Raw genomic sequence first — 23539 nt, forward strand, 5'->3', positions numbered from 1 at the left:
AGAGTCATTTAGCTACATTTCCTGGGTTGAATATAGAGCCCTCAGAGGCATGAATTAGAATTAAATGTCAAATTGTATAAGCCTCCAAAATGATCAAATCTGCAACAGCATAAAATGACAGAGACTTAATAACCATCATTTACATTACATTTACATTGTCTGTTGTTTACGTGGTCCCAACCAGATCCATTTGAATTCAGATGTTTTTAAATAAACTATAAAAACTGTAAGTCTTTGTTTTTCAGAAAATCACCAAAATAATATATGTTTGCAAATTGCCAGGAGAATGCTTAGAAACTCATCAGTCTACAGATATCCAACAAATTTGGTCGCATTTTCTTTAAGCTGCAGAACTGGAGGCAAAACATTTTGGGGATTTTTCTACAAGCTTCTCCGAAAAGTTGCAGAAACTTTGGCCTGTTCCTCCTGACAAAACTGGTAGGACTGAGTCAGCTTTGTAGGCAACATTGCTCACATCCTCTTACAACTCCATCTGTTAGAGTTGCCTTTGATTAATAATAAGTGGAACATAGATTAATCCTAGTCTGAATTGCCACTTTTCATTATTTCTCTGTATTTTTTCTCTGCAGTGTAATATTTTTTGGTCGTGTAATATATTGTGTTATGTTTTTATCATTTGAAGCACTTTAAACTGTGTTGTCGCTAAAATGCGCTTTACAAATAAAATGGTCTGGACAATTCGTACACATTTTCTGATCAGAGCGTTTTTGACCTTCGACTTTCTTGTCCTAATGCCACATTGTGACTAATTTGGGTTCATTCTTTTGAAGGATTTGGGTCGAAGCTGCACACATCAGAATCCTTGTTGATGTCTTGGATTGTTAATTTAATATTTTGTCACTATGCTTCTTTTTGTGAAGTGCACCAGTCCTTTCCACCGCAAAACACCCACTGAAAATGATGCTGCCACCCCATGATGTACCCCATGAACTTGACGTTTTTTTCTCTCTAACTACTAAGACATTAGGACACGTGTCTATCTGTATTTACTTTTCAATTTGTCTAAAACCTTTTTTTCTATTAGCAAGCACCCCAACCCTGGCAGTGAGAAGTACAAACTCCAGATTACACCTAGACCTAAAATCCTGCCACTACATAGAATGCAACAGAGAAAGGGTCTGTTTTTATCTGTCTGTATGAAGAATAGTAGTACAATTCTTCCCCATCCCCCACTTGTTGCCGCACTGCTAGTTAGCTCGCTAAATAAAAATGCTTTTCTGCTTTTCTCTCATCTCAGTACAACACGTGCCTTCTCCAGATGTTGCATATTAAGACAGAAACAACAGCAACATTTCCCACTGTTGTGCCGATAATCAAGGTGCAATCACAGTCACCTTCATCTCTATTAAAACCTTCCTCTTCTCTGTCTTTGCCTGTTTCAGTCTCTCCTCTCCCGCTTGTTTTCCCATCAGCACTTTAATCTTAAAAGCAGCTGGCCGTGATGAGGAGGATCAAAGCAGCGCCACACCGAGCACAGGTCACCGGCTGCGTCCTCGTGATCACGGTGATATTATTGATTTCTCCGGGATCAATCTCGTCAACTGCTTACCCTTTATTCCAGCTGAAAGGAGCTAGACATGAAGAGCAGAAGAAGAGGGGGAAGAGATTCCAACCTGTTATGCAATTTACAGGGATTTTTCACAAGGTAACAACATGTGGAGCAGGAGTCCACAAGGAGCTAGAGGTTTGTGGTTACAGTGTTTTATCTTTCACTTTCTGTCTAAATCTGTCAAAGTGGATCTGGCAGGAAGAGCTTTTCTGAGAAATGAGAGGGATGGATTACATGGCTGTTGAGCTCAGCGTAACAGCCAGGGATCCAGTCAGGAGAGCGGGAGAGACGGTTGGAGACGGGAGAAGAAGATTTCAACTCTCCATGGACGCCCCCTCTTCTCCCACCAAGTCACTTCCATTCTGGCAGCCTCCTCCACTAATAATAAATCACTTCCATTGAAGGAGACGCTCTGATTATTCCGTACTCACCTAAATAAATAAGCCGCCATGTTTTCTTGCTAAAAGCGATAAATGGCTGACAGGCACTCCATTTTGAAAGCTTGGAAAATTAAACTTTTTTTTTTTGTGCTTTTCTATGTGTTCAGGCTGTGACTGTTTCCTCTGAATTATTCAAAAATAATGACATCGCCATGGTTTTTTTTTAAAGATGTAAAACATATTGAATCTTGTCACACAGCCTGGAACAATTTTTATCAAAGTTTGAAGCATCAGCTGACATAGTGCCATCTATTGGCAGAGTTACAAACTACAATTAAATAAAGACATGGACTTTTCCCTTTGATTCCTATCATCTAACCAATAGGAAGTGTATTCCAGGCTTTTAAAATGCCAATTGACCAAGAGTGCCTTCGCAATTTCTGGGCCTCTACATGAAAAGTATCACAGTCCATTTAGCTGTATGAGATATTAGATTTAATAATTGAAAATAAAAATTTAAAATGACCATTGTGAAGAGTTGACATGATGCAAAATCCAAAGAAAACAAAAAGATAAATAGGTTAATCTTTGAGCCCAAGTGCCAATACATATAAAATAAATTTCTGAAGTTTGGAATAATTGAGTATAATTCTGACAGCAATGTGACAGCAACGGATGATGTAAAACATAATGTGTCAAAAAGCATCATTTTGGCTCATGTCAAGATTTTTAATGTTATAAAATGGCTGATTGTGGTAGAATGCATTGATAAAACCTATTGAAAAACAATTAAAATATTAATAAATAGCTTTCTCTGCACTTGATAAGTACTTTTTAATGGCATGTAACATTGGACATCTTTTCACATTGATGTAATTTGGCAGCTTACAAATGAAAACTACCTTCATCTTATTGATAAACCATTATTCATTCATACAACTGTTATCTTCAGTGTTCTATTCATGTGTCTAGAAGGCCACAGAAAAAAGATATGATGGGCCAGATTTGGCCCCAGAGCCTTGAGTTTGACACATGTAGATAAGAGGAGATAAAAGTCAGATATTTCTATTATTTTAGGTTTATGTTAAGATTGCTGAGTATAAATATTTTTCAAATGTGAAATAAACTGAATCATTAACAAATATGTATGAAGCATACATTTAAATTATCTAATGTTAAAAAAATGGGGAAAAAAATTGTTTTTAAAAAAATGCATATCTCAAGGGTTGAATAACTTTAATGCTTGACTGTGAAAGACTATCAAAGAGTGCTATACTACTGCAGAAGGGTGGATTAAATGTATTCTGGCCCAAGTAAAGTTGAAGTTGTTGAAGCAGATTAAATATAATCAACATAAGAATCTTTATTTACGTAATGCAAGCATTAGTGGACCAGTCTGACTATGACACCGATCAATAGATGGTGCTCTTGCATTCATAGGATGCTGAATTTTTTTCTCCTGGTCTGAAAGACGCCAGACAGTGATTGCCAGTGAACAGCACACATTAGCTGTGGTCCTCATTTTAGACGTCACTAACAAATCAGTTTATATTTCTTTATTGCTTTTAACATGTAGGATAAAGCCACTCAAGGAAAATCACCTTGATATTTAGCTAAAATTGGACCGAATTAACTGATTAAGAACAATTTTGCTGGTTCATTTCTAACAGCTTGTTCTGTCAACGTATTTTGTTTTTACTCAGGCAGGGCTGGGAATGGTTGTCACATTGCTCGATACTGAGCTGTGGATTTTTCTTGACATTACACGTTACACCTAAGAGTGTCCATTTTACAGTGGCCACAAGAAAATTAGCTTAATGTTGTCAAATTAGGAATCTGTTCACTGTGGCTTTTGTGGCTTTAATTTAAAATAAAGTCCATTATTGAAGTCTTGTGAATTATAAGTATTCCTCTGATTTAATCATACATTTCACAGTAACTGATAAAATTAATCTCAAAATTAAAATATTTTTAAAATGCAAGTCGAATAAATGGTACCCTATTGATAACTAGCTTCACTTTCGCATAAACACTGCGAGGCTACAACAACCAACTCTTTCATCAAATAACAAAACATGAGTGTTGAATAAAACATTACTCATTCCTGACCCAACCACTTAAAAAAAAAGGTAAAATATTGTCCCAACTCCACAACAAAAAAAAAAAAAGCAGCTTCAAAATTTAAAATGAACAGAGCCTCTTTTCAATCTGAAACAGATTGAAATGAGGCATATAGACCAAAAAACTATATTTTCTCAAATTTATGAAGCCTACAGCTTCGAACCCATTTCTGCCAAACTCATTTAGGTAATGTCCACATCCTGAACTTCATCAAGATCATCTCCCAGAAATGCAGCCTCAGCATTCTAGGAATCATCTGCAGATGGAGGAATGCACCATGCATGTAGAAGGGGGGCTTATGCACCTGTAACCAGCAATGCAACATGTATGTGATTGATTAATACTATAGATGTGTTCCAGTGTGAAATCTTGTTTAGTCAATATATGCAAACAAAAAATCGTTTAAAACATATTTTGATCTGTTGCTGCCTGAATTTATTCACAGTAATAATAAAAAAATAATAATAATATTAACAGTTTGCAAAGATCCAAGGTTTGAGTCCCCATCCTGGGGCCTTTCTGAATGTAACCATCATGTTCCCTACAGGTACTCTGTCTTCCTCACATAATCTAAAAACATGACTGCTAGGTTAACTGGTCTTCCTAAATTTCCCTTCGTTGTGACTGAGTGTGATCATTTGTTCTGTGGGCCTCTGTGCTGCCCTGGCAGCTCTACTCCCGCCCAAAGTCCGCAGCACCATTGCCATCACAGTTTTGCGCCTGTTTATTTCATTGAAATTTTCCAACTTTTAAAATTGGAAGTTTTACAAACCCTAATTAAAATCTCAGGTTGTACAAACAGCAAAAAAAAAAAAAATAAAAATGGGGGCAGGGGGCAGGGGTAGATCTTCATAACAACTTGATAAATCTCAAACGGTGTTTTAAAGACACTGTTTGAAATATTTTAGACATGTGATCAAATGAAGCACAGACACTTTGAAATTGCTCTTTATAAGATTCACATCTGATATCAGTTACAGGATCTTTAGCTAAATATGAAACACAGCTATATAATTTTTTTGCACTTGCGGTCCTGCCTCCCGCAACTGTATGCCACCCTGGGCGTCAACCGGAACAAAGTGTCAGAGTGTCATTGTTGGCAAATTATTTTATTGCAAATAATATCTTTTGTTTTAACGAGGGAATAGCTAATAAATGACGTTTCAATAATGAACGATTCATGCAAGAGTGCAAAGTGACACAACCAACCAATGTCTATCCTACCCCTCTCGCGCACACACCCACGCACACGCCCACACGCACACACATCAAACACACAGCAAATACACACGGCTGCTCTTCGTGCGCTGTGCGTCCGAGTGCGCCAGTGAGTGTGTGTTTTGAATTCAAATGCAGCAGCACACCAGAGCAGCAAATGCGGAGTCTAGGAAGAGGGAAGGAGGTGATGTGTTTGAGGAAAATGGGAAAAATGTCCTCAACTTGGCTTCAACTAAGCCGTGATAAGTAGCCCACTTCAAAAAGGTGATAAAAAGGCGTTCCGTGCCAGATACAAAAAAAGAAAGAAAAAAAGAGAAGAAGAAAAGCAAAATAGCGGAATGATTGCTGAAAAATCCACCTACCATATTTACTTCAGATACCATATCTATGCTTGCAATGTCAATGTTCATCCCCACCGCCACAGGAGCACCTGCGGAGGAGAGAAGGCGTTAATACAGGACGAGATATGAATAATTCTGCCATCATGTAAATTTAACAGCTCCGTGACGCTGCAGGAGAGCTGTGCATCATCGGGCCGGGCAGCAGCAGTCACGTCTGACACCCACTTTAATTGAAATGCTGTTAATTTCATTTATTTAGCGGGGTAATCAAACATTGATGAGCGGGATCGATCACGTTAAAAAGCCTCTCATCAAAGCGGAATACGCTCATCATTTCTCTTCGCCTAATTGGCAAGGCCCATTTGACTGTGAAGGGATGATTAAAGCGGATTTTGCGATTCATTAAGCATGTATCGCACGTCGGGAGGGGCGCGAAAAGAAAAAAAAATAATTCGTTACCTCCAAAATCCGGCCTCAACCGAATGTCGTATCCTTTCATCAGCCTGTCCACTGTTTCCTTCACCAGAGGCATATTGCTCGGATCCTTAATATCCTTGACGCTGAGGAAGAGAAACGAAAAAAGGTGAAGAAGAAAAAAAAACCTCCAGCTGATAAATATCAAACAGGACATGCAAAACGACCCATGCAAAATCACACGTAAAAAACGAAGCCTAATCGGAATTTACCTTTGAGCCCAGATGAAGGTCAACAATAAGGAAAAAGTCAAAATCCCAAAGTGGTTTTCCCTGATCCTCCCCATCGCAACAGCTTTTCTGATGGCTTCTGGATGCGAATGAGGAGAGCGCTCATCCAACTTACTCCAGACGGTGCAGAGGAGCCAATGAGGGGCGCATGCGTGCAGCGTGTCCAAGATCAAAGAGTGGAGAGAGATGATGGTGGATGAGCCGTTTTCATTGCAGAGGAAAATATTAAAGGAACTACTGGATGTGCGTAATGAAGACGCGGGCATTAATGTTTAGAAAGAACAAGAAAGCACATATACTAGTGTTGTACTCTGCCTGTTTATTACAAAGGAGACGGTTTTGTCCACTGACAAGGTGAAGCATTTCAGGGATCAACTAGAATAAGTTTGTTCCTTCTGATTCATTTGACGAAATTTGTTAAAAAGGATATTTACAGACACCAGTTCCAACAATTATTTCATGTAACAACAAAAACAGAAAACGAATCCAACTAAGACTCACGAGGATCTCATCCAGTCAGTCGATGTTCTTACAAGAATAGAGCCACTAGGAAACCCCTTAGAACTAGTGGCTATAGTCCTGTCTGCACCAGTCTATATAATTCAACTTTTCATACCAGACACCTGAGATGGTTCAAATGCTAAATAAATAAATAAATAAATAAATAAATAAATAAATAAATAAATAAATAAATAAAATGTTCATCTTCTGAGTATCACGAGCAGAATGTCGCTTCCATAAGTGGCAGTATTTTAGTTTCCTGCTGAAATGACATTCTGTCCTCTATTTTTATGTCTGCTGGATTCCAACCAAAAACACTGTAATACATTTGTTCTGGCAGCTTGTGGTGATAACGGCGTGGTGTGAACCGTTTGTCTTTGAAAGTTGGGTTTTCAGGATTCCCAGTCAGAAAAACAACAGGAAGTCAGCATTCAAACTGGGAAAGTGGGAGTTTGTGAAGCAGCCTGGTATCTAAAATGGCTGTTTGCACATAAAATGTAATGAAGATGGCAGGTATAAAATGTTTCTAAGTCATTACAAGGAGTTTGGACAGTTTCTGAACATATTTGTCTTCTGTTTTTAACAAAAAGAATTAGAACAAATGCACTATTATCAGTTTGTACCACCAAGTGACCATAACAACTAGCTAATCTGACAGCTTTATGGCTTTACAGTAAATTGTTTCCAAATGGGTCAGACATCCCTCCCACCCACAAGTTCTGAGTTATGAGACAAATTAAGCATTAAAAAAAAATGAAAAGAAAATCATTTGCATGGCTAAAGCAGCACTGGGTAAACGATTCTCCCAAAAGAATTCCAGCTCGTGTTTTCTTGGACACACTCTGATCTCAATCTTCAACCTTTTCAGCTTACATTTGAAATTTAATGAAAAAGTACAACAAATTTGGTATTTTAAAATCAGGCCACTGATTTTAATAATCCCTGGAAATCCAGAGCAGACATATACAACACAAAAAGGGTTTAAGAAAATTTCCACTTTTTGATGTTCTTTTAAAATATTTCTACTTTTACCACCAACAAATGTTTGCACAAACAGAAAAGAGTTTTGAAAAAATATGAAGGTCTGTGCAATCTGGGACATAAAAGACTGTGTTCACTGTAGAACATCCAGTTCTGGTTGGATCAGCATCAGTACGAACCAACTACAGTGATATGATGTATAGAAAAATCTTATTACATCCTTTACACTCATGCTGCCCTCCATGAAATGCCACCCTGGGCAGTGTGCCATGCCCTCCATACCAAAATCCACCAATGTTACCAACTCTCTTCCGTTATTTTTAGTGAGACAATGCAGCACATCACAAAGTGTGAGGGGAGCGGCGAAGCTCCAGGGAGGAGAGGTGGGGTGGAAAACATGGTCCCACAATTCATTTTCCCAGATTTGAGTTCTTTTTTTTTTTTTTTTTTTGAAGCAGTGAGGGAGGGGGATGTAAGCCTCTTCTACACTGCCTTTGATCTTCTTGCAGAGACGGAGCTGTGCTTCTGTAGAGGGCAGGCCTCTGAAGGCATTGGTTCACTGTTGCATCACCACCAGTTACAGCCACCGCAGATTATATCATGCCAGCCTTTTTGATGCGTTCCTCGTTCTGTGTGCATCGTGCGTCCTGCTTGCGTGAGGAGCATCTGTCTTGGATTGAGGGGTTGCCGTGCATGGTGGGGTTGAAAGTGACTGGGGAGCCTTTGTTAAAGGGCATCTCATCAGGTGCAGATCAAACAGGCAAGTGGTCAGCGCTCACAGGTGGTGTAGTGAAGAGATGTGCAGCAGAAGGATAAATGAGTTTCTGATTCATTTCCTCTGTCAGATGAGAGCACAAGTGAGGGGAGGATGAGGTTATACAGAATGGATGGATAGATGGATGGATGGATGGATGGATGGATGGATGGATGGATGGATGGATGGATGGATGGATGGATGGATGGATGGATGGATGGATGATGGATGGATGGATGGATGGATGATGGATGGATGGATGGATGGATCCTGAAGGTCTCTCAAGCAGCATGTGTGCTTTCCCACCCTTAAAGTCTTCTCAGTTTTTCAGATCCATGGCCCTGCAAGACCAGAACAAGGCACATCAGAAATGTGAGCTCACGTTGTTCCACATGCAGAGAAGCTCTCTCTGCAGTGTGCTGCACAGCCAGCTCTGCTTCTGCACTCTTCATCCTCACACCCTTCAAAAGTAGCAGCGTAGAAACAGAGCATACCAGGGAATGGACGTGCCACAGCTGCTGCCAGGCTCTCCATGTTGTCTCTCTCTCACATTAAACAAACAAAACAGCCATAAATATTCTCTGACAGCAACATGAGAAGCATGATGAGCAGATCTGCACTCCTCTGCCTTACATAACAGATCTCTCCCCCACCACCCTGTCTCTTTTTCTCTCTCTCTCTCTTTTTCTTGCGGTCTTTTTTACACTCTAGCTCCCATTTTCCTTCTTGGCCATGGAGCTTTATGCTTCGGAAGTGGCTCCCTTATGAGCACAAAAAGTTGGTTCATTGAGTAATAAACTACTCTGGTTGAGAAACAGTGTTATTAAAAAGAGGGTTCGCCAGCCTGCAAATATGATGCATTGCTTCCTTCTTAAATTAGCTGCAAGCTCCATCCCCCTTAGATGATGAAAAAAAAACAACAATATAGCTCCAACCAGTGTTGGTGTTTCAGCGTTAGAAATAGGGTCAAATTAAATAACAAATTTAAGTCTTTGACTTAAAATCCCAAGCAGATTTTTACACTACTAAACCTAAGTCTTATAGTTATCAATACCAGAAACAAAATACAGCAAAGAAATTTAACTTGCTGAATTAAATTCACATATCCATTCCTTTTCACTTCCCAGTAATGTAATTTTTTGATGGTCTGTCATGCAAAATACATTTAAAAAGAACAAACAAACTGAAACTTGGGAATGTAATGTGACAAAATATAAGGGGTAACAACACGCTACAATGTTATGAAATGTGAGAGAAAGAATTGAGAATGTTAAAATATTAAAACTCATTTCCATAATCCACCTTGCCTCTTGTAAATAATCTTCTTGATCATAACTTCTTTGGCTAAATCAAATAAACACACAATTGAACTGTAAAAATCGAAATTATCCAAACAGTATCATAAAGAAAAGAGAATGACTCACATTGCAGAATCAATGGTTTCTTTGGTCAGATATATGTACCAATACCCTAAGTTGAAAAGGGCAAAGGTCAGGGGAAAGAGGATGCGGGCGTAGAGGTCAATCGGGCTTGTTCCGGCAAGCTGGGGGATTGAAGGAACAGCCGAACCCTGCTGGAGGAAAATGGGCACTGGGGTGATATCTCCAGCCTCGCTGCAGCTCACTGAGTGGTTTCTCCTCTTCAGGCCTCCTCGGTGGCTGCTGTCCGTCTGAGAGGAAGGAGACAGGAAGATTAAATTGGCGAAAAGTTACATTTTTGGATGGCAATAAGAGGAAAAAAAAGTAGAAAGAAAAGTGCACTCAACATGAGTTGAATTCTGCTAGTTAAATTCATGTATGTTAATAATATTCAAGCATCTCTACAGAGCGCAGCAGGTGGTTTTCTAGAAATTAATTGGCAGGTTTCGAAATAATACAGGGAGTATTTGGATTTGTACTCTGTTCTCACACTAAAGCTATTTTTAAGACATCCAACCATGAGCTTTACATGTGTGACAGATCCTAGGAGGAAGCTGTGGTGGCTTACTGTATTAGCATAAAACTTATAGCTCCACATGAGAGCACAAAACAGTTAATTTATGTTGTGAGGGATCCTTAATGGGGTCAATAAAGGAATTGGTGTGATTTGGAAATACACAAAAATATTTATTTGTGTTCTAATTTCTACTCTACGCCTTGTTTTTAACCTCTTGTGGAGTAAAAAAAAAAAAAAACTGCACATTTTCCACCTTTTGTTACTCTGCAGATGTATACCAAATATTTTAAATGAATTTACAGAAAGTTCAGTCTGTAATCTTACAAATTTATACTGTTTTTCTTTCTTGACAAACTTAAGGGTTTTTGACTATTAAATATATCTTGAGGATATGTAAAAAGCAACTTTAAAATTACTTATTAAGAAATAACGTATGGCTATCCAATCCAAATCATAAAACAAAAAAATATATACATCCAAGGTTTGAACCTCCAGTTAACTTAAATGTTGTGAATTAATAAACAACTTTAATCATTGACATCACATTGGCTTTCCCAACAACAAAATGTTGGTGTATGCTAACTTCTGAATTTAAAGAAATTAATCAATTTAAATCTACATAAAATTATTAGTAATCCCAAATCCAGTAATTATTAGTAAACATAAATAATGTTGGCCATTCTAAATTACTTAAAACAGGAAAAGATTGTATTTAGTATCGTACAGTAAGAAAAACAGTTTTCTCTCTTTTAATACACTGTATGTAAATAAATTGTGTATTTTTGAAGGATAAATGTTTCAATTAGAGACAGAAAAAGCTACAAGTTCCTGCCATCATTGTCTTCTGTGTTTTTGGATTCAGCTATAAGATATCTGTAGCTTTTAAGCCTCACTGAAAAATAAACAGTCATCCATCTTTTGATGTCATGAAATTCAACTACTAACAGATATTGTGTCGTCATCGTCGCTGCCAGTGGCCAGCACCTCCAGCCTGTCTTGTCTGGCTCTCTGCATCTTCAGGCGGTTTGCCTGCAAGGTGGCAAAGTAGTTCACTGCTGCAAACTCAACGAGGGCAGAGGCCACGAAGGCGAAACACACAGCAATGAACCAGTCCATGGCTGTAGCATAAGCCACTTTGGGCAAAGACTGCCGAGCACTGATGCTCAAGGTGGTCATGGTCAGGACCGTGGTGATGCCTAAAGGAGAGGCAGATATTTGTTAATCAAGCATGCATGAAACTTTATTGGCCACAGTGATTAGCAGACATTAATTGCATAATGATGCTGACAGGACGGGTGCATACCAGCGACTGTACGTGCTGGAACAGACTCCTTGTTGATCCAAAAGGAAACCTGCGACAGCACGACTACCATGATTAGGGGGATGTAGGTCTGTATGAGGTAGTAGCCGAGCTTTCTCTGGAGAAGGAAATGGACCACCTGCACAGAATAGTGACCTGGAAAATAAACGGCACATGTGAAGTTAGAAGTGCTCGATAAAGAGCGGAGTAGTACATGTTAAATGTTCATTCATACAGTATGGATGCAGACTGAAAGCACTCAACTCTGTTCTCTTGTAAAAATGTATCTTCTGAACCTTAAATGCTATTTAACAAAACTTGAAGACGCATTTGGTCTCTTATTCAAAGGTGTTGCATCTTGTATGAAGTGTGAAAGAAAAGAGTAATCTCCTCACTGATAGGACATGTTACCTGTGTTTAACCTCATTATCTCACTGGACAAGATCTGTCCAATCAGATCGTACTGCAGAAGACTTATTGACTCTTTGGGACACTCGACAGACCCTGCTAATCCTTTCCTCCAGGTGAAAATAATTTCACTGTTGGTGTACGCATCTGAAAGAAAAACATGTACATTCAATCAAGTGTAATGTCTAAAACTGTGGCAACTAAATGATGTTTGCTCTGTTGAGAACATCTGCTGTACTCACAGCTCCCAAACCTGAGAGGACAGGCGTGGCCATCCATGGGGAAATCCATGAGGTTCATTGGACACTCTGCACTGATTGTTAGTCTATAAGCGGAATACAAACACAGATTCAATTCCTATTGTTTTCTACTGAAATATGCTGCTTTTGTTGCAATCTATTTAATTCAACCTCAAGTACAGATATCTTGAAAACAAAACAACACCTCATGGTGTAGAGGACAGTCCCATTCTGCATTATACGGAAGAGCTTGTTGGGTGTGGTCATATTATGGGAAATGGACTTCTTTGAATTTCTAAAAAAAGCGTCTGGTGTCCAAATCTTGTCCACCATGCGGTTGTTAAGACGTAAGATTTCTATAGGGCCCTCAAACTTCAGCCGCTCATCGACCCACATCTGACGGAAGAACATGTCCATGGTGAATTCCTGAACAAAAACACATTAGTGGACAAAAAAATAGATATTTTCAATGATCCCTAAACCATGGCTTTATTCTATAATGTCCATATTTAACACCAGAGAGAGCTTTCAATATGCAGTGAAAGGTGAGGGGAGATAATGAGCGATGATGGATGCCACTCATCCCACATAATCATGAATCAATCCATTCGGCCATTCTCGCTGTCTGACATGTTGTCATATTGATTTCAAGGCCATCAATAATGGAGTTATGGGGCTAGTCAGACAAATTAAAGCTTATTAGATGGTCACATGGCAGATGGTCACTGAAGCTCCCTAACAGTCTGCACATATTCAGTACTGAGCAGACGTCTTGAGTCATCATTCATTTATTTAGATTTTGCTTCAGAGAAAACAACACTTCTTGTGATCTAATAAAGTTGTGTGGATGGGTATCTATCCAGACATTCTAAAGGTCTTTTTAAGGTTTGCTTGGGACTTTGACCATTTTATTTAAACCTGAACATTATTACAGGAATGCTTTTAACTGTGAAACTCATGTTGCGTGTACAAATTCCACACAAGTAAGAATCAATTGGACCTTTCTATCTTTGCAGCTTTAAGAAAATAGTACATACAAAGTCTAACTCACATAATCACTGTAGAGTTTTAATTAAACATAGTTATCTATTTTTGGGAAACATACTCTAACCACCTCCATCAGGAATAAATTCCTTAGACAAACTTTGAATTTGTTCAGAATTGCTGTAGCTACAGGAAATATCTTTGACTAATCAGCTTTGTATTATAAGTTGTACAAGAAAAATACAACATGTAATATTCAAAAAGAATATATTTGCAAGGCATATCTTACCATCTCAACATCTGAAACAGGCCCAAAACTGGTAACAAAGATGTCTGTTTTCACCTCTGTAATACCACCTACAGCAATGGCAGACAAACCATCTATTTATTATGCATAAAAGGCATAACACAGAAGCTGGGGTATATGTTATATTTTTCAGATTACAATAACAAGTTTTGTAATTACCTCCTGAACCGGGTCGAAGTCTGTTGTCATAACCATCCAAAAGTCTATCCAAAATGCGAGTGATGTTGTCTGAGTATACTTTTTCACCTCCTTGTGCTTTAGCTACACTGCATAGACATAGAGATAATTACACTTTAAGACTTAAATTTCCTTGTAACAATTTTAAATTCAATACTCACCTAATCAAGCAGATTAGAGCAGCCACAGATAAAGGGGCAGCAGCCATCTTCAGAAACCGTTATCAGTTTTTTTCTGAAATTTAACCAACAATAAAAAATGTGTAAGAGAAGTTTTCTTTTCTGTGCTGCTACAGCGTCCGCTTAAGAACAGTAGGCAGTGAGACGAGAACAGTAATCTAATTAACAGATTAGTAAATCCACTCCATTTTTAGACAAACTGCGGATTTTCTTTATAACTGCTGAGAGTAAATTACAGCATCATTTAAATAAGAAATAAACACCTCAATTCAAGTCTAACTAACAGCGTTCAAAGGTTATTGAGAGTGTTGCGTTAATGATGCGTCGGGAAACACAAACGTACTTGCAGTTCGTGCAGTCGGACAGCAGGTGGTACTGCAGGTAACACAAATAAATACACAAATACACTCAACCGGAAACAGATGGAGAGGAAGAAGTTGAAGTTTGTTGTGATTCCGGATAAAAAGACCCGTACTGGTGACCAGTATAACCAGTAAGCGTTGTGAAGCGGCAGTATGTCTGTCCACTTTGAGGAGAGGAGCGGGGTTGTACCATGTAAGACACCGTGGGGGTCCTGGTACCAGACCATGGAGGAGGTCTTCATCGAGGTCCATGTGCCTGCAGGGACTTCTGCTAAAGAGGTGAAGTGCCGCTTAGGAAGCAGAGACATCGAGCTGCAGGTCAGAGGGAAGGAAATATTCAAGGTAAGAAGCGAGGTATTTGTCTCAGAGAGTAATTATCTTCTTTAATTGTATTATACATACAAGTATAGAACCATCCTAATACACATTTGGGACTAAAGATACAGAAGTACAAAAAAATGAACCATAAATAAGTGTAAAAAATTGTAATAATACAAAAAGAAAACCATGTAACTAAAAAAAAAAATGTCAAAAAATAACCTTAAAATGAATAAAACCTTTAGGGCCATGCATTTCTAATTTAAGTTCAAGCAAAAATAAATCCTTAGACACATGCCAGTAAAGGGAGTAGAGTGATTAAACTGACCTCAGTGACTTCAAGTGCAGCAAAAATAAAAAATCTGAACGGTGTGGAAAAAGTAAAAAAAAAAAATTGAAACTGAAATTCATAGATTCTTTTCGTATAGAGTGAATTATTTCAAGTCTTTGATACTTTTAATTTTGATAATTATTGCCTACAGATGATGAAAATCCATTATACCCTCTCAGAAAATGAAAATATTGTGAAAAGGGTACAGCATACTAAAAGAAGGTTGAGTGGGAGGAGAAAGTGTGGTAGTGAAAGGTGGACCAGCAACAGCGATGCCCATAACCTTGAAAAGCTTGTCAAGTAAAATCCATTCAAGGATTTCTGGGAGTTTCACAAGAAGTGGAAATACTTTTAAGATGCCTAACATTTCTGTTTAAAACACTTTTTATTTATCTTTTTGTAATATTCTAATTTTCGGAAACACTGACTTTAAATTTGAATTATCTCTAAGTCATGGTTGTCAAAACTACAGCAATTTGTTTAAAAAAAAAATCATTTTATGTGCATTGTATCAATATGAGTTTGACTTTCAGAAATAAGTAAGGATAGACAAATAGTTTTCTATTTTTTTATTTTTGCTAGCCCTTTATCTACATGTCTTATATGATTCATATAAACAGTTTACACTTTTCTATGTATTCTTGTGGTAACTTTTTACAATGATCCGTTAGTTCTAATGTCATATTAGCTTTGATTGCTGCATGAAAACATAATGTATGTGTTTTTCTACCTCCCACCAGGGAAGGTTGTTTGACATGACCGTGTCTGACGAGGCCACGTGGACGCTGGGTGAGCTGCAAACGCCTTAAAATGTTCACCAACTCCAGCTGAAGTTAATGTTTAAAAACGTCTGTCCATCCAGATTTTTTTTTCATTTTTACTTTTTTGTTCTTTTCTTTTCAGAGGACAAATGTCTAATTCGGATTGTCCTGATGAAGACGAACAGAGAAGCAGGTAACTGCTGGACCTCGCTGCTGGAGGGCGAGTACTGTGCAAACGCCTGGGTCCAGGACCAGATGCAGAGGAAGCTCACGCTGGAGAGGTTCCAGAGAGAGGTCAGTTAGACCCAAAACGGCTGAGACACACACAGGGTGCTTCCAGGACAGTGTAAAGGGGAGACACATCTTTAAGTAAAGCTTTTTTTTTTTTTTTTAATGAATGAAAGAAAACACTTGAATCGTAACATAATACTAAAGATTAACTACACAGTTATTATACAAGATTATTGCAATGAATAATAGCGTCTTGCAAAGGTTTTTGTACTTTTTTTTTTTTTACCCTACTCCATCCTCAAGTCTCACCGAGATCTTAAGTGGTATCAGTGCATCCGTAAAAACTTTGATAATCCTCTAAAAGTTTCTTTCCAATTCATAGATTGTAACTTTCACCTGGTCTATCACAAGAAATCCAATAGAAATATGTTGGATTTTGTGGTTCTAAAGTGACAATATGTGGAATAAACACGGTGAAACAATTTTTAGATTTTTAGGTACAGATTACACACAATATTTTTTAAGACTGTATTTTTTTAAAAAAAGCATATAACTGGAAAAATTGTTGTCAGAAAGAACCTTAAAGTAAAGAAAGATTTTAGGATCATGCATTTCTTGTTTAAATTCAAGAAAAAAAAAAAAAAAAGTTGCCAAAAATAACCATGCTGTATATACATCCATGTTAACCACAATGCTTTAATAAAAAAAAGGCTAGATGGATGGAGATTTTCACCGGTTCAATGGGTTACAGCATTTTATATTGCAACCCATTGTAAATTTTTATTTACACCAGGTTTGCTTACTGAAAAAGCTAAGTTGTTGCCAACAATCGTATGATTCTGAGATATTTTTTAGGAAAGAGCAAAATCACTTTTACTTTTTAAACTTTAAGTCTTACATCAGCATTAAAACTCTATATACACACTATATAAACTGTTAATGGTTTAAAATGTATTCCTTTAGGCCATCAACTGTATGTGATTTGCTTTTTTTAATTTGTCTAGAATCCTGGATTTGACTTCAGCGGGGCAGAGATTTCTGGAAACTTTGCTGGCGGAGGTCCAGATTTTTCCAGCTTACAACAGTGACGGTCTCCTCTCTCCTGGCTTCCAGCAGTGGATGTACTTTTTATTTTTTTTCCTTTGAGAACAGGAAATTGGTTCCAGACAGACAGATTGACCATAATGTGGAAAAGTTTAGTCTCTTCACAGCAGTGTCTCCTTCTGGATTGCCTCAGTCACAAGGAACTTTTTGTAGACCTTGTTTGACAAGTTGTGCTGCTCATTATACAATTTAAAGAAATCAAGACTACTTGTAAAAACTGTATTGTTGCCTTTTAATAAGGAGAATGCACTCAAGTGTAGCTTTTCAATAAATTTTTATTGAAAGGTGCACAAACATCAGATCAGATTGTGTGTCTCTTTGACCGTTTTGAACTCCAGAACACGTTTTATTTCTCCTCACTAATAAGATGTACTACACTGGGAAATTGGTAAAGAAAATGCAAAACGAGTTCCGACCTACATTTCCACGGCAGTGCCCACATTTCTTCAACTAAAACCAATCGAGTGATACTGTGGAGGCTTTGTGTGACACAAGATTGCCGCCAGCTTCACTTTGCTGGTTAAAAACCAGACTTTCCGCGCCAAAAAAAAAAAACAAAAGTCATCACCTTGGGTAGGAGTGTGCATTCAGGACAGCTTAGCAACCTAGGGTGAGAGTTAAGGATTTTGGGCCCGATTTCTTGGTTCCATTTTTGCTGATCGCAAAATCCTTCTCCCTCCTCTTCCACATGGTGGACTGAGGACCTAGGTGGTTCAATACTTTTAGCTTAAAACCAGCAACCCATACCAAAAATCATTGAGGTATGGATTAAAACAAGAACATACTGTACACCTGTGCAGGTAACTCAACCAGGAAAGTATAACTTAAGAGGATGGGGGGTGGGGAGGGTGAATTGGCTGTTCTGACAAAGTAGTATTCCTTGTTATTGGGAAAGAAAAAAAAAAAGGTTTCCTAAAGGTTTCATATTTTCCTTAAAGAAATTCATTATCAATAATGAAGATCTGCAAGGAAAATTAAGTGGATGACCACACAGCAGGAATTTCTCCCTGCATGCAAGGCCGTCCATGCACCTGCTTTTCAACAGGCTGACTCAGGTATGGTGGGAAGATGAGTGATCTTGTAGTAGCTGTGCTTCAGCTGGCGCGCGGTTCTTCCCGAGATGTTCCAGCGGAGTCTCTGGCTGTTCGGCCTGGAGCATTTGGTATTGGCGTATTCAGCCAGGCATTTCCCGACCAGCTCTCTGACGCACACCAGGTCTCCGTCTCTCACCTACACACACCAGAAGTCAGTACACACGAGGACATACGGTATTACTGAGCAACACTGGATTTGTCGTTTCCAGTAGAACTCACATTCAGCAGGTGCTGCAGATTTTTCAGGGCCTCAGATATTTGGTTCACGTGTTCTTCCTGGGCCTCAAAGCACAGCAGAGCCAGAGCAAGAAGAGACGGCTGTGGAGAAAAATAAATTAATAAATGGAGATGTTTTCCCCCCTTTTTTTTTTTTTTACTCTACAAACAAGACACAAAGATATTACTACAGGAAGCTACTTGCCAACAATAGAACTTTCCTTTATAATGCTGTAAATAACTGAGACCAGGAAATGTGAACATCCGTTTTGAGCCTACCTTGATTTTGGAGAAGATGAAGGAGCAGTGACAGGCTTTGAGCTGCGCCTCCAGTGTCTCAATGCTCAGTATCTCCCTGCTGGGAAAGTAAATCAGCATTAAAACACATTAAAAATCCACATGCAAGAGCAAACTTTGTCAACTGAATGAGGGGATTAAACATAAATATGGCAATAAAACAAAGTGGTTGCCAAGAGTGAATCTGGGCTACCTAAATTATGTAAGCTGCCAAATGTGATTATTATGATACATAATTACCAGTGACAAGGTTTTACCAAAACAAGTTTACATAAATAGAATGTTTTAAAAGCTTCTTTCTGGTTCCCTTTGTTAGAGCTATAACACATGCAAACGTATGGTGAAAACTGTTTTAAATTTAGATCTATATGTTACAAACAGTTGCCATAAAAGTAGTTTTGAGTCCAACAGAAATTTAAAGCATTACAAGATTTTTACCCAGATTTATGCAAAGCATATGTTCAAATCCTTCAGATACATTTTACTAAACTCAGACCAATTGCTTTGATGCCATCTATACTTTTAAAACAGAAATAAAAAGCCATTTACAGTTTTGATGCGTTTAATGAAATGAAAAGAAAATCTGACTTTCAAGTATTTGAGTGAAAAAAGAAAAAGAAAAAAAGTCCAATTTCAATCACTGTCAAACTTAATGCTCTTTCATTACACAACAAGCTATTAAGGATAACACGACTATTTGTTCTAACCTCTCGGCGTCGAGCTGCTCCTGGATGTGGCCGTGAAACAGACGGAGGAAGTGCAGCGCCGTGGGGGCCTTCACTTTCCAGTAGAGCTTTTCCATGATGATCTTCTCCATCCTCATCATGTCAGACACCGTAAAGCGATTCTGACTAATGCGGATTAGATCGCTGGCCAGGGGCACGCTCTTCTCGTCTTCTGAGGACTTCACGGCTATGTAGAAGCAGCACAGGCCAACACACGACAGGTGCTTTGGCTGAATCTGAAGGTAACAAGCAGAGACCTCTTCAGTACAAAACTACTTAGTGGATTTAATGGGACTAATAATTAGAGATGCCTCAAGAAACTGTCTTGAGAGCAAATCTGACCATTTTTACCTTGATTGGTTCTTACTTTTTACCTTACGACAACAATACAAAATTCCAATAGGTGTATCTCTACTAGTAACATGACATGCCACCACAGTGTTGATGTATTCACAAACCTTCATTACGGAGAGGAATCGATCGAGCAAGCTGACCGCCAACGAGAACGTCTCTGTGCTGAAGCCAAAGAACCTGCAGAGATAAAGCAGGTCCTTCACCTCCAGCTCTCTCAGCCTGGTGGTCATCCTGAGGCCGTTGTCCTGGGCAGTCTCTATGAGCCTGATGCCAGTGATCTTGGGTTGATATCGGCCCTCCAGATCCATCAGGCCCTTTACTTTTACCGCAAAGGCCTGTGTTCCAGTTACTGTGTCAATCATCTAGACAGAAAAAAAAAGGAAAACAAAACTGAATGATGAAGACAAAAATTAACTCTGAATCCTGACACTAAACACACCCCAGGCAGGTTATGAAGCCCAGAGTTTCCGCAAAGTTTTTATTTTGAAATGGACCAAACAATTCCAGATACCTTTTTCTGTATCAAAAGGTAACAAATATAAATATAATATATAAAAATATCTAAACAATTCAGACAGATCTAACTTTTTCAAGAGAATTGATTAAAAATAACAGTAATTACAACAATTATCGTAAAAGGAAAAACTACCAAATAGCGTTAATAAATATAAATGAACCAAATTAGAGATTTGGTCTGACACTGGACACCTAAAGGGGGCCTGCTTCCATATTTGTAGGTAATCCAGTAGCAAGTCTCTCCCTGAACTACTTAACAAGACTAGAAAATAGGTGATATTACACGGATAAATATCTATGATGTGTGAAAATAGATTTTTCAATAAGGCTTTAGTTGAACCCACGTCCTTTTAAGTATCTAAAATTGCATTACCCACATAATTTTTACACGTTTTGAATATTTGGACAGGGATCGGGCCTTGTTGGGGCAGATCCTGCGTCATGTCAGGGCATGTCCCTGCCGCACACACCAACGGATATTGAATGCCGTTACAGGTCCAGTTTAAGGCAACACAGCTCAAAACACAAAATACAAGTCCAAACTTAAATATAAAGCACCAACAACATTACCGAGATGGATATTACGAACTTTAAAGCAGGGAAAATGGTGAACTAGAAATCAGACGGAACCGATTGTTGGCTACCACAGCTAAGCTAGCTACAAATCATGTTTGGTGGCGTTGTTTATTATTCGGACTTCTAAAATAAGAAAAAAGTTTAACGGTTTGTGACTAAAACTTAGCGAGTATAATTTCAATATTATACATAAAAAAGAAAATGTTAGTTTTCTTACCTTGAGTAAGTTGTTTTTAATATCTTGAACTAAAAGAAAAAAATCTTCACACGCTCTTAGAAAGCGAGTCTAAAAAGTTACAAAACGCAAAAAAGTGTAAGTATGAACTTTCAAGAAAGAAAGTTTTAAGCATAGGTAAATTTCTGCCTATGCACACCCCCTACCCTTGGCGTAAGGCGACGGGGAAAAGGATAGTTTAGATAAATAAGGAGGAATAAATCCACGCCATCTTCTTCTTCTTCTTCTTCTTTTCTATTATGGCGGATCACAAGCAACTTTAAGGTGCATACCGCCACCTACTGTACATGAGTGTGTAGCTGCATTACTTCACATCTATTAAATTCTATTTTTTAATTTTGTATTCTTAAGATAAATAAACAATGCTTTCCTTAATTTGTGAATATCTGTTATGTTTCCTTCATTTCCTAATATACCTTTTAGATTCCATTCATGCCCTATACTTCTAACTATTCTCTTTAATTCTTTCCTTTTGTGTTCATATGACTTACAGTTCATCAGTATGTGTTCTACATTTTCTTTCTCCACATCTCTCACATTTATCATTATTTTTCCTCCTATTAAATAAAGCATGTCATTTAAGTAGGTATGACCTATTCTTAATCTACTAATTATTATTTCTCTTCTGTTTCTTTCAATAATGCTTCGAATTTGAACTGACTTTTGTACTTCATATAATCTTCTTCCTTTCTTATCTTCATTCCATATTTTTTGCCATTCCTCCATTTCTTTACTTTTAATAAGTGATTTCCCTTCCCCTTTCCCAAAAGGAATTAACATTGCTATTTCTCCCTCTAAAGCCCTTTTAGCTAATTTATCTGCCTTTTCATTGCCTTTTACTCCTTCATGTGCTGGCACCCAACAAAACCAAACATCAATGCCACTATATAATCTAAATAAAATATGATGAATTTCTAATACCAGATCTTTTCTATTATTTTCTCCCTTGATACTTTCTACTACTGCTTTGGAATCTGTGCACACCACCACCCTGTCTGGTCGAATCTCCTCCACCCACTGTAAGCTTAATATAACTGCCACCATTTCTGCTGTAAAAACCGACAATTGATCTGATATTCTTTTAGAAATACATTTTTTAAACTCTGAATATATATTCCTACTCCCACATATCCTTTTAAATTCTTAGAACCATCTGTATAAATTTTAAGATAATTATTATATGTATTTCTTAAATAAATATCAGTTTTTATCCCTATTTCATTTAAATTCCAATCATTTTTCATTATGCTAATTTTCAAATCTACATTAACCTCTGGTATTAACCATGGAGGAATAACTAGTTGGATTAAATTGAGCTATTTCCTTGTCCTCCAATCCATACATTTTAATCCATTTCCTAACCATCCATCCAAATCCATTACTTTGGAACTTCACATATTCCCAACAATTTTGTAGAATAGTTGAATTCACATGATCATCTATATTACTTTTAATTTTCATCCAATATGCTAAAGCTAGTTTAATTCTCCTCATTTCCAGAGGAGTTTCCCCAGTTTCAATTAAAAGAGCATTAATAGGTGTTGTTTTTATTGCTCCTATACATATACGTAAAGCTCTACACTGTAATCTTTCTATTCTTTGTAATGATGTTTTAGCTGCTGCTCCATATATAATACTGCCATAATCTATTATTGCTCTCATGAGAGCCCTGTATATGCTTAATAATGACTGTCTATCTGCCCCCCAATTATTTCCAGCCACAGCCTTTAATAGATTAATAACTTTTTTACACTTGGTTTCTAATTTATCTATATGTGTTTTCCATGAGTAAGAACTGTCCAACCATAAACCTAGATATTTATATTCTGTTACTCTTTCTAAAGTCTGTCCATATAATGTTATTGTTTCTATATTAATATTTCTCTTCTTTGTGATAACCATATAACAAGACTTGCTTGCTGATAATTTAAAACCCCATTCATAAGACCATTTTTCTACTTTACTAATTGCTTTTTTAATATTTTCTACCACATGTTTAATATTTTTCCTTTCATCCATATGGCTCCATCATCTGCATATAGTGCAGATTTTATACATTTATCAGTATCAAAAATATCATTGATCATAATATTAAATAAAATTGGACTAATTACACTACCTTGAGGTATTCCATTTTCAACATTAAATTCATTTGAATAGTCATTCCCAATTGTTACTCTTATTTTTCTATCTAGCAGAAAATTTGCTATCCAATTATACATTCTCCCACCTATTCCCATCTGTTTCATTTTTATAAGTAATCCTTCTTTCCATAGTGAGTCATATGCTTTTTCTATATTAAAAAAAATACTATAATCAT

The 23539-nt window shown here is 37.6% G+C and overlaps 3 protein-coding genes across 5 annotated transcripts in view; 1 reads left to right on the plus strand and 2 right to left on the minus strand.

Annotated features, from left to right (window-relative positions):
- The window catches only part of gabrb2a (gamma-aminobutyric acid type A receptor subunit beta2a), a 53972-nt gene extending 39600 nt beyond the window's left edge, over window positions 1–14372 (minus strand). For 2 of the 3 annotated variants that reach the window (XM_044127683.1, XM_044127682.1), the window contains exons 1-3: window positions 6317–6468; window positions 6090–6190; window positions 5652–5719 (exon numbers count right to left, since the gene is read on the minus strand). In XM_044127683.1, coding sequence (XP_043983618.1) covers window positions 5652–5719; window positions 6090–6190; window positions 6317–6390 — 243 coding nt within the window. In that variant the 5' untranslated portion in view covers window positions 6391–6468. Of the gene's footprint in view, window positions 1–5651; window positions 5720–6089; window positions 6191–6316; window positions 6469–11857; window positions 11962–12216; window positions 12361–12455; window positions 12539–12657; window positions 12879–13725; window positions 13794–13902; window positions 14010–14081 lie in introns of those variants that run through there. The other variant, XM_044127684.1, reaches the window with a different exon arrangement.
- A 145-nt stretch (window positions 14373–14517) lies between these two features.
- nudcd2 (NudC domain containing 2) lies at window positions 14518–17766 on the plus strand. The gene is made up of 4 exons (XM_044127686.1): window positions 14518–14803; window positions 15851–15899; window positions 16014–16165; window positions 17107–17766. Exons 1-4 carry the CDS (start codon window positions 14615–14617, stop codon window positions 17188–17190), a joined length of 474 nt encoding a protein of 157 aa, XP_043983621.1. The 5' UTR covers window positions 14518–14614; the 3' UTR covers window positions 17191–17766.
- ccng1 (cyclin G1) lies at window positions 17464–21463 on the minus strand. Its single transcript, XM_044127685.1, has 6 exons — window positions 21202–21463; window positions 19997–20254; window positions 19521–19774; window positions 18796–18874; window positions 18520–18618; window positions 17464–18436 (listed from the first exon to the last, which is right to left on the minus strand). Exons 2-6 carry the CDS (start codon window positions 20252–20254, stop codon window positions 18245–18247), a joined length of 882 nt encoding a protein of 293 aa, XP_043983620.1. The 5' UTR covers window positions 21202–21463; the 3' UTR covers window positions 17464–18244.
- Window positions 21464–23539: the final 2076 nt, after the last annotated feature.

This window comes from Gambusia affinis, linkage group LG09, assembly GCF_019740435.1.
Source record: "Gambusia affinis linkage group LG09, SWU_Gaff_1.0, whole genome shotgun sequence".
In the NCBI taxonomy this organism is placed as follows: Eukaryota; Metazoa; Chordata; class Actinopteri; order Cyprinodontiformes; family Poeciliidae; genus Gambusia; species Gambusia affinis.